The following is a 14,431-nucleotide window of genomic DNA, read 5'->3' as shown; positions in this document are numbered from 1 at the left end:
AGAAATCAGCCTTCAGTATGTCTTATTTCCCCCTCCAGCTCAGGACTTCAGATTGAGATATGTTTTACAGAGTGAATTACAAAACTTGCAGTCTCTGATGGCATCCCTGTGAACAATATAAAAACAAGTAGTATTGGGTTGTCACAGCGAGTTTTAAGTTACTTAAATGCTATGTTCTTCAAGGATCATCAAGTTCCTGTGATTCTATAATAATTTTTCACTAATAGTAATAGTAATAATAATATGTAAGCATATCTGACTTTTCTAAGCTAGTATTTGAAAGGTAGTGGGTTTTATGTAAGAACAATAAGATACTCAATTTGCATTAGTATTAATAGTATGGCACAATCTACTTTAATCAATAAATGTATTTTTATAAAGCTGGATGTGCTACAGCTTCAAAGTCACGGTCAGTGCCAAAATAGTCATTACCTAACATGCACATTGGGGAATACAAGGGAAGTTCTGCAGTTAACAACTAAACTATTTTAAAATGGCATGTTTACATGGAGGCTCTGAAAACACTATCACACATTCTGTTCTGTAATGATAAATCTATGTAGTGCATACTCAATAAGAGTAAAAGAGTACATAAATCTCTGCTGTAGATGTAGTTATACCTGAACCTATGTGTTTTTCCAGTCTGCTTCATCTGTAGGAGCTGTTTTCATGCACTTGTATCCAGACCTGTTTTGCCATAAAACTACAACCGTGCCATAAACACTGTCAAGTTAATAAACCAGCATTTTTGTACCAATACTGCTGCATAGATGTTCTCGTACCCATGTGATAGTTTCATATTCATCTGAAGAATCAGCTAAAAATATCTTGGGTTTTGGTAAACAAGGATTCCTCCAGTTGCTGCCATATGACCTAACAGCAAACACTCATTTTATCTTAAAGCATTCCTATATGTGAAGAAATTGCAGGGTTCGTTGTCTATCTTTTTGCAACAAATGCATGGGTTTGCCATAAAAATTAATTCATCCAGTAAAAAGAGGGAAGAAAAGAACAAAACTCAGTGCCAAGTTATGATTTTTAGGCTGATTGCTGCTATTTAGGTCATCTATATCCCTGGCTTCGCTAGTATAGCTATGTCAGTCGGGAGGATCAAATAAGGTATTGCATTTTATCCCTTAAAGATGCATGAGCGTACAAGAAATGAGTTTGAATTGGGGCTTTTAACCATCTAATCAAAACACAAGAGTAAAAAGAAATGATGGCTTTTGGAAGGAAAAAGCAAAGCTTCATTTTCGAAGTCCACAGAATGAAATTCTACTTTTTTGTCTGTCATTTGCCCTTTGTTCTATGTCACTTCATAAAAAATGAAAGTTTCTATCCAGGAGGTGCCAGAAGTTCACATATTTTTCCTCCATTTTACCATAATTTTTTATGTATCCCTGCTTTTGCAGTCAGAGATACTAGTCTCCGGTTGGTAAACTCTTTTCCATCTCATATCATGAGAGGTGTACATGTATGTATTACAATTTTGTTTTCTCATATAGAAATCTATCACAATAGAAACTGTGTAAACCTTAAATTTAGATACTGGAAAGCAATGTATTTCATTATGTTGCAGATCTCGATGGTTAATATGCAATAGTGAAAAAATAATCTTGAGAAAGCATCCACAATATGGTTACAAACACTCTAAACAGCAGTCCCAGTTTGTGCACAACATTGTTCCTGTTAAAGCTGGCATCACAGTCCCCATGGATTAGGACAAGATTTTTATCTTTATAAGCAGACAAACTTTGGAGATGTTAAAAGCTTTATGTGTGTGAGAATTTGGGGAGGAGTTATAAATATAGAGTATAATCTATGTATCAGTTGGGGATTTGAGCACAAGAGAAGTTTGGGGAAAGGTCCACTGAGAGAGAGCTCGTTTTGGGAAAGGTTTGTTCATAAGACAAATATCCTCCCATGGGTTTAGCCTTGCCTGGAACAGCAGATGTGCTGTGATAATCTTAATAAGATTTCTGCACCTGAAAACATTTCCAAATCCTTTTTTTCATATATTTCCCTTGGTGGCTTTTTAAAAGAACTGTCAGTTGATTTTGCAGCAGAGAGTATTTTCAAAGTTGACAACACTGTTTATTGTCTCTGTGCAAAGAGAGTGAAATCAATTTCTCTTGAGTATTCAAGGCCTGGGGTCAATAAACTGAATTTCGATTATGGAAACTACAAGTTACTTACACTTGTTGTCATTTAAGGAAATAATTTCTCGTATTTCATTATTTTTTGTATTTGGCATTCTTATCACTGCACTGTTGTCCATGAAGTGATCGACCCTAGACTAGTAGGAATCTGAGCGGGCAGTTGTCACCAGTGTTATTTGGAAGAGCAGTGTTCTTGTTTGCAAAGCTGGATGCTAAACACTGAGAACATATCAGATCAAAGGGGATTAATTCAACGGCCTTAACAGAGTGGTTGGGACCTTTGCTGAAGCCCAGCATTTTTTAATGTGCAGAATGTGATGTTCTGCCTTCAACTGTAACATAGTAACAGTAAAAATTACAGTTAGTGCAAACTGGCCTGAAAACGGGTACATGTGACCAAGTAGTTTAGGAGGCACTGATGTGTCATTGAAGGGAAGAGTCAAGAGTATGAAGCTGTCAAAAAGACAATTATGAGACAGACAAACTATGACTCCTCTGCTCCTTCTGGGGAGCAGTTACTCCTCAGTAGGGTGACTCATACAACTAACTGCTCATCACTGGGAATTAATAGCCCAAGCCAGAGCATGTACAGGCCTTTCCTGATGGCCTTTCAGTTGCTTAATTTGCATTTGTTTGGCAATTTAAATTATATGTGCAAGTCCTAAATACTGTTACTGTGCATGAACAGAAATTAAGACTGGAGCTTGTATATATTCAGCTATATTGTATATATTCAGCTAGTCTCAGCTGAAAGTGAATAGCTATTTAATAAATTATTAATGGATAAGTCAAGTAAAAGACTGCTGCTGAAAGTTAGAGGAACCTTTTTTAGGGTCACCTTTCTTTCCTGTGACCTCCGTGAATCTTGCATCCTCTTATACTTATTTCTACAACTACGAGGAAATTATTTAAGTGCCCTTTGGGGTGGGAATACATTTGAAAATAGATCTTCTACATCCTAGGCAATATCTCCTTTCTTTTGCTGCAATGTAAAGGATGGCCTGGACATTTTCACTGTATGTACTGGGTTAAAGAAAAGAAGAAAAAAAAAGAAAAATCAAATAGGGCTGACCCTACTTTTCTTTTTTAAAAGCTCCTGTACATCTGTGTGAACTAAGCTTTCAGAATGCCAAGTAAATCCCTTTGTAGGATTTAGTCAGAGAGAGGCATGGTTCTTGGATGTTGTTAGTGCCTGAGCTCAAACTTGATGTCCACAGTCAGTACAATTAAAACCGAAGTTTCTGTGTGAACAGGTGCTCATGAACTTTTCAGTAAAAAGACAGGTACCTCCAGGATTAGGCAGTACCTGAGTAGGGGTGCATGCTTGCAATTTTTTATTAGATTTGTTAATGCCTCCCACATCCTAGTTTAGCCTCTCAGATTACTGGGTTCTTTTTTGTTTATCCACTGAATATGTTACTCAGCTCCTTGCTCCACAAGCTATCTCACTGACTTCACATTAAAGAGCAGAGCAGCACTGCAGGGTTTCAGTTGTCCTGATTCAAGTTTGAGGAAATATGGACAAAAGCAGAGGAAGTGTACATGAATCCCTTCAATTCCTCCATAGGTTCACTTCCATGTTATAGTTAGAAATATCTCTTGGCTATAATGCATCTTTATTTTCCTTTTCTCCCCGTTGTTGCAATGGTGCTCTGCAATCTGCTGGGTGACGAGCCTTGCAGGCTGGCCTTGATCTGGTGAGAAAAGCGCATGGTGGACACATGAGCTGTTGCACTGAGATTAACTGTTCCTGTTTTCTGTTATTGCCCCTTTTACAAGGCATTTAACACTACCTAGATCAGTAGACCTTTCTTCTATCTTTCCAATTCTCTTTTTTAATATTAGCGTGGAGTGCTCTACTCACAGTATGGTGAATGGTAAAAAACCATGTGCAGTCATTGGTACCGCTGTCGTTATTGGTTTTACTATTAATAACAATAATAGTAATTTGTTTGAAGTCCTACCGATCACTCGATAGCTATCTTCCAAGAACAAATAAAACGGATGGTCTCTGGCCTCACAGACCATGGCACTCTAAGACAACCAAACGAATAGTTCAGTGGGATGGCACAATGAAAAGGATGACTGCAGAAATAAACAATTTTCATTATAGTCAGTTCGACAAACAAGCATGCTGAGAGGAAATTTAAATGTGGATTTGAAAGAAAATTTCTCAAAAGCAAGACCAGAGAGAGATGTTGTATGGAGTAAGGCATGGAGGTGATTTGAAGGATTGCCAGAAAGGCAGAAAACAGTGGGAATATTGGAAGAGTGACTTAAATTTATGAAGCCAAATGACCAGTGGTCTTCTGGTGTTTCTCAAACCTAGGGCTTCTGAATCGCTTTTTTGCCTGCGGTAGTGGGTAGAACAGCACTTCTCCTTTGTGCAAAAGGATGCCAAAGAATCATTGCTTATCGTCATGTTTGTACTTGCTGTGATATTCCAGATTGTCCAAAGTAGAAATCACACCCAAACAGAAGTTGGCTAGTTTATTGAGAGACTTTTCCCACAAAGGTTACAGTGTTATTAAAATACTTTCAGTCACTGATTTGGAAGCGCTGCCGACAAGTTGCTTTTGTTAGAGAGACAGCTGTCTTTTCTCCTGACAGGAGCGCAGCATTAGTGGCCTCTTGGTACCAAGTTTAGTAAATGGATGGTCTTCTGTAATACTTTGATATGATGAGTGTTCTATTCAGACCAAGATTAGAATATTGCAGGGTTATTTAGCATCCATCTGTTTCACTTTTGGCTGATTCAGTTGCACAGGGTGGTTCAAAACCTCTCTCCAAGCTAATGAATCAGGCTTTCAGAATGTGTTTATTAGCTAGACCTCACAAGGGTTTGTGGCCGTCTCAACTTGAACCTTTTTTAAAAAAATACAACATTCAAAATGTATTCAACTAGTATTTCTTGTCTGTAGGCAACTGTGATAGTTTTATGAGAAAACCAAAGCAAAATTCATCATGAAGGTAATTAGAAACTTCAGAATGTCCAGATTGTATTAAAAAGAAAGGATACTAATTTTGTTTATTGAGTTAGAAGTAGTAAAACATTTGGAAATGTCTGTTCATTAAGATTATAAGAGTACGCAGTTGTGGGAAAGAGGCATCTAACATTTTTTCCAACTTGGGCTGTGGAAAACAAGGAACATGCAACACAGGAAAAGCAAATGCTCAGTTGCCATCTGTGAAATGAAGTGGATAAGACATAAGTTGCTATGCTAATAAGTGTGCCATTTGTGCAGCTTCCACGGATGACAGTGCGGCAGAGAAGAAAGGTGGAACGCTTCATGCTGGCTTAATTGTTGGCATTCTAGTCCTGGTCCTCATTGTGGCTGCAGCCGTCCTCGTGACTGTCTATATGTATCATCATCCAACGTCAGCAGCTAGTCTCTTCTTTATAGAGGTAAGACCAAAGAAACATATTGTGATACTAGTCCTGTCACTTAGCTACAATGATTGGGGTTTCCAGAATAGAACTTTCTTAACTAAATCTAGAAAGTATTGTTGTGTTCATAGCGTAAACTTTTAAGAAAGGGGCCTCTCCTAGCAGGTGATGCTGTTTTGTTCTTAGCAAGTTTGTCACTCAGCTTCTTCTTTAGCTACCATTGCTATTTTTTATTATTTTGTTTGGTTTTACACAGGAAATATATCTGAAAGATATATCTCATATACCACCCCACCTCTCTTTCCTATCCTTCATTTTACTCATGATAGCATTTTTCCATTAGCTTTCATGTGCACTGGCAATTTATTTTGGGACACATATTTTTTCTGTTATTTTCCTGGGGGAAAATAAAATGTATGCTTTCTTAATTCTCTAGAAGAGCTGACAGTTTGAAACCTGTGTTGGCTGTTCCATACATTCATTTGTTGAAATCTTTTAACACTTTTAACTCAGAGTGTGGGAAAGATGCTTTTCACCTAATTTTAACATCTAAATCTAGTATTATCTCGCTTTGTTCTTTTTATTAGTGTAGTGAGAAAAAGACTGGTTTAGACCATGAGTCATCTGACCTGCTTGAGACATCTTCAAAAAACTGAATACCTCTACACCTACTTGTGTTTTTTTCAACTCAGCAGTGTTCCTCTACCTTATGATAACCATAGAGTTGCTAAACACGAAAGAATATGCTGACTGTTCATAAACCTCACTTGTACTCCCTTTCTTTTAAGAGCCTGGACACTTTCTAATGGGCAATAGTGAAGACACAGAACAACGGGAAGTGTTGGTAGGGATATCTAGGGATTGCTTAGGTAAAAGACTGGACCAGGAAGATACAGGCATTCATTCTTAGTGACAGCAGTGTGAATTTAAGTGAGACATGGACATGGATAGAATGATTAAAATTGTATTATAATAAATATACTTCTTAGATGCAATAGTAGTGACCGAAATCAAAAGGAATTGTTTATCAGTATTCTAGGCTCAAGCAATGTAACTGTGTTAACCACCAGGGAACAGCATCCACGTAATAAAATCAATAGTTTTCTTTCATGTCTATGGAACGTTTCAAGCCAGTTCTCTATTGATGTAGACAAACAAAACTCCACTGAAGTCCTTGTACAAAAGAGAAGGATTTCTCCCTTTTTTTTTTTTCACACACATATTGAATTTCTCTTCTTTTACTCTAGTAAAAACAAGTTTCTTATCTGTTATTATGTGACTGAAAAGGCTAAGTAAATGGCAACACCATTTATTGAGGAGAGAAGAATACCAAATTAAAACACACATTTGTTTATTTTTGTTCTCAGTATAGTAATGGTATGTAAATTTATTTCATTCATCAACATTGTACTCATCATGCAAACAGTGGTGCCTCAGTCAGTTTTGTTAAACCTATTCCACTGAACTTAATCTTTAGGTGGTATTAATCACTCTTTGCAGTCAAAGCTAAAATATCTCTAGCAAGCAATGTAGGTGTTCAGAAATAATAGAAAACATATTTTTTCTGTTTCAAATAAAGGGGAAATAATTTAATAAGGACAGGATTAATTAAATCAGTCAAAATCAAGTTTATGCAAAAGTTGGTATAAACTACATCCGCTTTTGGTTACTAGCAAAATAGTGATACTTGTGAAGAATCAGTCATTTAACATAAAATTATAAAAAAATCTAGCTGTGAAGGGGTGGCCTTTCCCTGTGAGTGGTAAAACCACAAAGGGTGGAGAAAGGGATTACTCTGTATTTCAGAAGATTTCCACAAATTCAGAAACTGTAAAGCCATTGTTAGTATCATAAGCAAGGAAGAACAGAATAAAGTAATCCATTCTTGAAATAAAATTCTTTAAGAAGTTTAATCATTTACTTTCCAAACAAAAAAGAAAATAATTTAACCAATTCAAAAAATAAAGACTAGAATATATTATTCTTATATTCATCTGATCTATAGGATGTACATTATTTCAATGCAGAGGAGAATGTATCTTCTCAGACTTCCATTTTGAAAGTGAAGTACTTAAAAAAAATAAAAATGAGGCATAACTGGTATAAAAAGGTCACTTATGAAAATGCCTTCCTTATTGGATTTGTGCAATTGAAAAAAAATTGAGTAAGCAGCTACAGATAACATGTTACCCCACATACCACAGCAGACAAGCTGCATTATTTGTGGGAAATGAATGAAATGTGGATCTGATGTTACTGTTCTGGGGAAAGAGCTCAAGCGGATTGCCATGGACTTGTCATGAAATGAGAACAAACACGTAAATATTTCACAGTATGATACTGTTTTGTATGAGTCTTTTGATTAATAAAGCAAGTTGCACAGTTAAAACAAGATGTGACAGATGGACAGGCAGCTCCTTCATGCAGTTATCTAAAAAATTACCAGTACCCTAGTCTCCCATCAAGTCTTCTAGCCAAATCAAGATCTGCATCAGTTTATCATCAGTAATTAATATAAATCTAAGGCTGGATAGGATAAAGAATGAGGACCTGCCCCATTTGTGTTTAATTTTAAAGAAGCTACTTTATAGAGGCATCATATTGACGTTAAGCATAGCATTCATTCAAAACTTAACACGATTAATAATTTTTTTACATCTAAGTTTCTAGGATGCTGTCATGATTTTGTAGGTAAAGCATCATATCTGTCAGATTTTGTTGGGTTTTTTTACGTTAAGGGCTGTATAAGGAATTTTGAGTTGATTCGATTTATAGTCATAACTGATTACTGAATAATTAAAAGTATGATAAACTGATCCCACATCTGAGGCTTTAAGTCTTTTTCTTTCTTGTGTTCTCTGCAGATATCACTCAATATTCACTTATGTCCTCGCTCAGGTTTTCACATAGCTCATCTCAAATCCCAGTTGTGATGCCCCTCATGTTTGTTATATAGTGAGCACCCCCAGACAGGGATAAATACACCTACATTTTTATTGTAGTGTTTAACTTTGCACTGATAAATGCAATCCCTTGCGACACCTCAGAGCACCATTAAATGACATCCTGAATGCACTAGCTGGTTTAAACAAGTGATACACAAAAGCCAAGAAAAACGCCATTATTTCAAAAACAACTATTGTTCTAGAATAGCGTAATGTTATTCTGTGATTTTTTTTTACACTTAAAGTCTGAAGAAAATGTTTTCTTTAGTGGTTTTGTTCATAGCTGTTGAACACAATGCATATGTGCAGCCCCACCTGGAACAAAAATAGCTGTTTTGCACAAATAGCTTGAGAAGTCAATGGTATTCAATTTATCCATGATAGTGTATCATTTTGAAAGAATAAGATCGAAATAGTTCAATACTTTTTTTCAAAAAAGTTCCCCTTTTTCTTAAGCGTGTAGAAGATTCAAATCAAAATGCAATGTTTTCTTCTTTCTTCCAGCCCCCACGCTATTCAACGTGTGTTTCATTGTTTAAGTTGTATGCTTCTCTGGTGACCTAAAGACGGAATTAATTACCAACTTTTAAAGTTGAGGGAGTTTCAATTAAAGTTCCAGTGAATGCAGGCTCTTTCTAAAAGCTGAAAGTAAACGTTGACTAAAGATTAGCTTGTGGAGTGACAGAGCAGATGTTGTATGCTTTGATATTTTATTTATTTATGGTTATCTTTATGGTATTTTCTGTCCCTTGAATTTTACTTTGTTTCCAGTTATTTCCCCTTTTGAATCAAGCTACATACCTACTCTTACCTCAAGGAATCTTGTCTCTTTTGAGTACATTTTGAAGTTGCACTTGTTTTTAAAAGCAGTGTACATGTCAAATAGTGCTTTTCATGTGTTTTTCAACAAAGTGGAAGCTTGTGTCATAAATCTAGCTTAAGACATGTAGCTACACACTAGCTATATCACAATTAAAACGTAATTAATTTATTCACTAACTTGTATAGTATACTTGCATTCAGGATTTAAGGTTAGATGGCCAAGAAGCCAAGCATGATGCCCCTATTGTAGTACATTGCATGCTTGTGATATAGATCATAACAAAAGTGATATAGATATCTGGAGCTGGAATGTAAGTGGGGCAAAGAAATTCCCATATATGTCAGATGGATTTGGTCAAATTTCAATGAGTTTTCGGCCAAACAGCAACCTTAGTAGTATTTTGTATTTCGCTTCTTTTTCTTGTTCTATTTTTCTTGTGCTGATTTTTTTTTTAACCTTTATTGGCTTGCATTTGTGTGTGAACTTTGACACTGAGAGCCATTAACATCCAGGGAGCATTTAGCAAATCGAAAATCAAGGCATAAGGCAGACTGTGTTTTACTCTAATGTCTTTTGCCTGTTTGCACCCAGTTCTCTGTGGACACAAAAGGTTGCATGACACAAGAAGTTTTCATGCACATGCTTTTTTTGTGTTTTTCTTAATTTCTTATGTATATGTTAGTCCAAAGTCTTCTTAATGTTTGAAACATACCTCAGCTGTCATCCCAGTGCTCTGCCTTTGGAGAACAAAGACAACATGATCTGGCCACAGCTGAGGAGACAGCAGAATTGCTGGCCAATATGAAGGCAGAGAGTCAGATGTTGTGATGTCTTTTTGCAGCTGGACACAGTGATACCATTGCCAAACATGCTTTTGTAAGGCTCAACAACAGCAGAATAAAATTCTGTGGCAGTTCTCTGCGGGTAGGGGAATTCAAGGAGTCTGAACTAACACTGCAAATTGGGACCATCTTAACCTTAGGCAAAAAGCCTTTCTTTTGTATTCAGCTTATAGGTACAAAACCAAATCCAACTTACTAACACATGTGGACTCTGAAACTGTAAGGATATGAGTGAATTCAGAGCCTATGTATTTCTTAATGGCGGCTGTGTATGCCTTAGTAGTAATTAATGTCACGCACTGAAGAGCAGTGTGGGTGTTTGTGGTTACAAGTTATTCTTTTGAATTAAGATCCCATTTTAAAAGGTCTCAGCCTTTGCCGTGATGTTCTCACCCTCCTTGGAGGTTTTCTATAGCTTTATTGTGCTGATTCTGCTGCTTTGAAACATACATGTACACTTACACACACATGCACATAACTGTGTCTTTTTTAGTTCTTTGTTTTACTTCACTTTGGATGTTTTAACATGGATAATTTCAGAAATCTGTTTTTCAAATGGCCACGCAGAGTTGAACTGGTGCTATGGAGCCAGAGAGTGACCTTGGGAGAAAAAGAGGGAAGAATGAGCAGCTACAGACTTTGGCAATTAAGATATTAGTGTGTGATCAGAGTCTGGGGAGTGCACTTCTACTCCTCCTTATTTAACTTGAAGTATATCTTTAGTAGTAAATTAAATAAGCTTGGGACTGGTTTTTAACATAAAGACCAACCAGCATGGAAGGATCTGCATTCCTGTTTTCTAACTCACAGTAGTTCCTGAATCCTGAGCCCTACCTGGAGTGGTCTGAAAAATCACTAATTGTTGGGTATTATTCTAATGGTTGACCTGTATAGAGGATTTCAGTATCTGGAAACATTCACTGGCATGCAGATGTAGCAGTAAATTTTTTTTTCAGATTTTGACCTTCTGCTCATCCCCTGTCTGCTTAGAGGAATGAAATAAAAGGATAAAATAGACAAAAAAGCTGGAAACAGCTCTTGGACTTTCAGAGCTCAGGGAATTTATGGGTATTTCTGGCTCACCGTTATACTTCTCTGCTCATAGCAGCACTTCACAAATAAGAGCCATCATTTAATATCCATCCCTGTTGTCCATGCACTGTTTCCAGGCTTCTGCATTAATGTCGCAAATGCAGTGTATGTCTTCAAACAAAGGAGAAGTACATAGGAGAGAGAGTAAAAAAGAAAGAAGGCATTTTTAAAAAAGAGTCAGATCCTCAGATGGTTTAGACAGGTGATGAAGCTCACACAGCTCTGCTGATTTCTTCTGGGATATGGCCCATTGGTGGGGTTTTGGTGTGTTGTTTTTTTTTTTTGGGGGGGAAGGCATGTTGTGTTTGTTGTTTTTTTTTTACAGGGGATTATGCTTTTTGTTTGAAAAAGGCTTGACATGGTCATCAATTTGATTTTGCCCAGAAGTTCAGGCTCAATTGTGTTTCATGAAGATGACGATGAAAAAAGAGAACAAGTATCATTTTTCTCTTCTTTCAAAGTCCTGCGGTGTCCTGGCATTTGAGGTGTTGTCATTGATCTCACTGTCATTGCCTTGTACTGATAGTAAAGTTATTTTTTCCAAGGCTTATCCAGTTCAGCAGGAACCAGCAGCTCAGCAATCAGCCACAAGGGAGAAGCACTAAAATAAATAATCAACACTGACAATAAAAGTCAAAGGTGGGGAGGAAGGAGGCATTCTGTTTCTCGTCCATGAGCAGTCAGCTACTGAACGTAAGACTGCAGAAACATTGTTGTAACAAGAAGTGGTCTAAATTACAGAGACACTTTAAACAAGCGCTTCTATCAAAAAGAAAAACAAATGAAGCTGGTAAATTATCCTACTGAATCTTAAGTCTGAAGCAATTTTTATTTCAGAACAGTTTCTTCAAAATATTGGATTAACATGGTGTCAGACAATGGATCTTTTCTTATTCCTGGAAATACATAGCAGCAGTACATTGTCAGATATTAGAAACCTCATCTATTTCTGACTGTTCTGCTAAATAAATTGAGTGTTTCTAGAAGAGGTTAAAGACTGATGCACAAATTATAATTGCATAAACAATATTTCAAGTAACTTTGAGCACAAAAATACATTTTATGGGCAAGGTAGTTGGTAACAGATATTTCCTCATTGTAAGAAAGCAAAAGGCCTGGCTACTGAGATAGATTAACAGTGGACCAGTGCACTTTAGACAAATGGGTCTTAATGGTATCAGGTTAATGTATGGTCATTTAGTAATAGACCTTACTATAGTTTTTTGCCTTTTCATAATCCATTTGAGTAAGTCATTACAATTTTTCTAGGGTTTTGACAATTGATCCAGAATTTGGATAGCTCTGTATTTACCTATTTTCAGTTAAGAGGTTTAAATAGGCCTTGTTGGCAAAGTGTCGTTAAAGAATATGGCTTTTAAATAGATTTAAATGTTTTTGTGACCTTGAATTAGACAAAGAACTTGACAGTGATGGAAATGTAAGATGCAGCCTTCAGTAGAAATGGTGAAACAGTCCTCTGAATGATTGAAAGATCTGAAATACAGGAAAATAATCAATAGGCGGAGAAGAGAAAGTTACATCAGAGCATTCAGCCTAAAAAGGGTTCAGTGACCAGCTTTTGTGTAGTTTAGTGGGAAATCAAGTCTGCTAGGGAGCTCTGGAGAGTCTTTCAAGACTTTGAAAGATTGACCTTCTCATGCTAATTCAAGTGTTTATACTCACGTAAACTCAGTTTGAAAAGAGAATGTCTTGGTGAAATTTGCTGTTTAAGGTTTACTGCTGAATAGGAATGCTGAGTTGATCCATGCAAAAGCACTCTGGGACTTTATGCTGGTTGAAATGTACAAAGGAACTTTCTGAGAATCTTTTAAAAAAATTTTAGAGTGAGGTGTGTGCATGTGTGGCAGTATTGGGAAGATGGCAGAGAGAGGGCAGATTTTTCATTATGTTTCCCCTTCACTGCTCTTATGACATTGCAGATCTTTACAGAATCATACTCATTTCCATTTTTTTTGTACTGAATGAAAGATAGGATGACTATGGGATGGGGATAGTAGAGGGTAGGATGTAATAATATCAAATATGTAATACATGTTCCCAAGTTCCTTCTGTCCCTTACTGACAGAAACTTGTCTTCATGCATTTGTCTTCATATCATTTTTTATAGATAAAAGATGCCTTATAAAGTTCAAAATTCCCTCATGTTGAAAGATGTCAAAAGAACACACTTGGAGACCTTTCTATGTGACAGTGAGAGGATACTCCAGTTGCCACCTTTTAGTATTCATACATAGAATCCTCTCCTCTTTTTTTTTTTTTTTTCTCAGAAGTGAGACAAACTGTATCCATTCTGCCTCTACTGCAAGATTTCTACTGCAAGAGTCCATCTGAATATGAGGAAAAACTTTGAGGGTGACAGAGCACTGGGACAGGCACCCAGAGAGGCTGTGGAGTCTCCTTTCCTGGAGATATTCAAAACCTGCCTGGACATGATCCTGTGCAACCTGCTTTAAGTGAACCTGTTTCAGCAGGTGTTGGACTAGATGATCTCCAGAGGTCCCTTCCAACCCTGACCATTCTGTGATTCTGTGACTCACACAAAGGCACTTACTCTAGCCTCTAGCAATACTCTAGTATTACTGTAGGAAGTCAATTAAACTGCACAGCCAGTTTAACGCACAACGGCGTAGGCAGGCATAATGTAAGAAATATGAAAGGTAGATCTCACTTTTGATGGATTATCCATCGGCTGGTTTCTTTCATTTTATTTCACTGATCTTCAATAGGAACTAACTTTTTTTTTTTGATGTGTATCATAAATTATTCTTCTACATCCTGACATGTATCTTCTGCATCCTGGTCCTGTATGGTCACAAGCTGTTTTCCCTCAACTTATTTGCTTAAAATAATGAACCCAAGGAAGCTTTGGTCCCATTAAAAAATCCTAGTCCTGTTTTCCCATTTTGTAACACACTGAAAGGAAGCAGGAGTTACAACTCCTCTGCCACAGCTCAGAGGATTTCCTTTAAGAGTTCTAATTCTAGAGGAAAAAACAGATTTTTTTCATGTTAAATTGGATAGCAAAACTAAGGAATTATTTAAAATACCCAGCTTGCTTTCTCCCTGTTTTGTTTTATTTGGGTTTGGCATTTAGGATTTTTTTGGGGGGTAGGGTTTTTGTATCTTCTGATTAATCTCCTTCACAGAGAATAAAGGGGAAG

At 36.8% G+C, this 14,431-nt stretch overlaps 1 protein-coding gene across 1 annotated transcript in view; it reads left to right on the top strand.

Moving 5' to 3' along the window:
- The window catches only part of PLXDC2 (plexin domain containing 2), a 272,130-nt gene that overhangs the window by 254,894 nt on the left and 2,805 nt on the right, over window positions 1-14,431 (top strand). Inside the window, exon 13 of the mRNA XM_080382355.1 lies at window positions 5,405-5,565. Within this exon, the coding sequence (XP_080238481.1) occupies window positions 5,405-5,565 (161 nt within the window). The remainder of the gene's footprint in view (window positions 1-5,404; window positions 5,566-14,431) is intronic.

The sequence above is a fragment of the Falco punctatus genome (assembly GCF_963210335.1).
Source record: "Falco punctatus genome assembly, chromosome: 4".
Lineage (NCBI taxonomy): Eukaryota > Metazoa > Chordata > Aves > Falconiformes > Falconidae > Falco > Falco punctatus.
The sequence above is the reverse complement of the archived record's forward strand: the minus strand, read 5'-3'. Positions and strand labels throughout refer to the sequence as shown.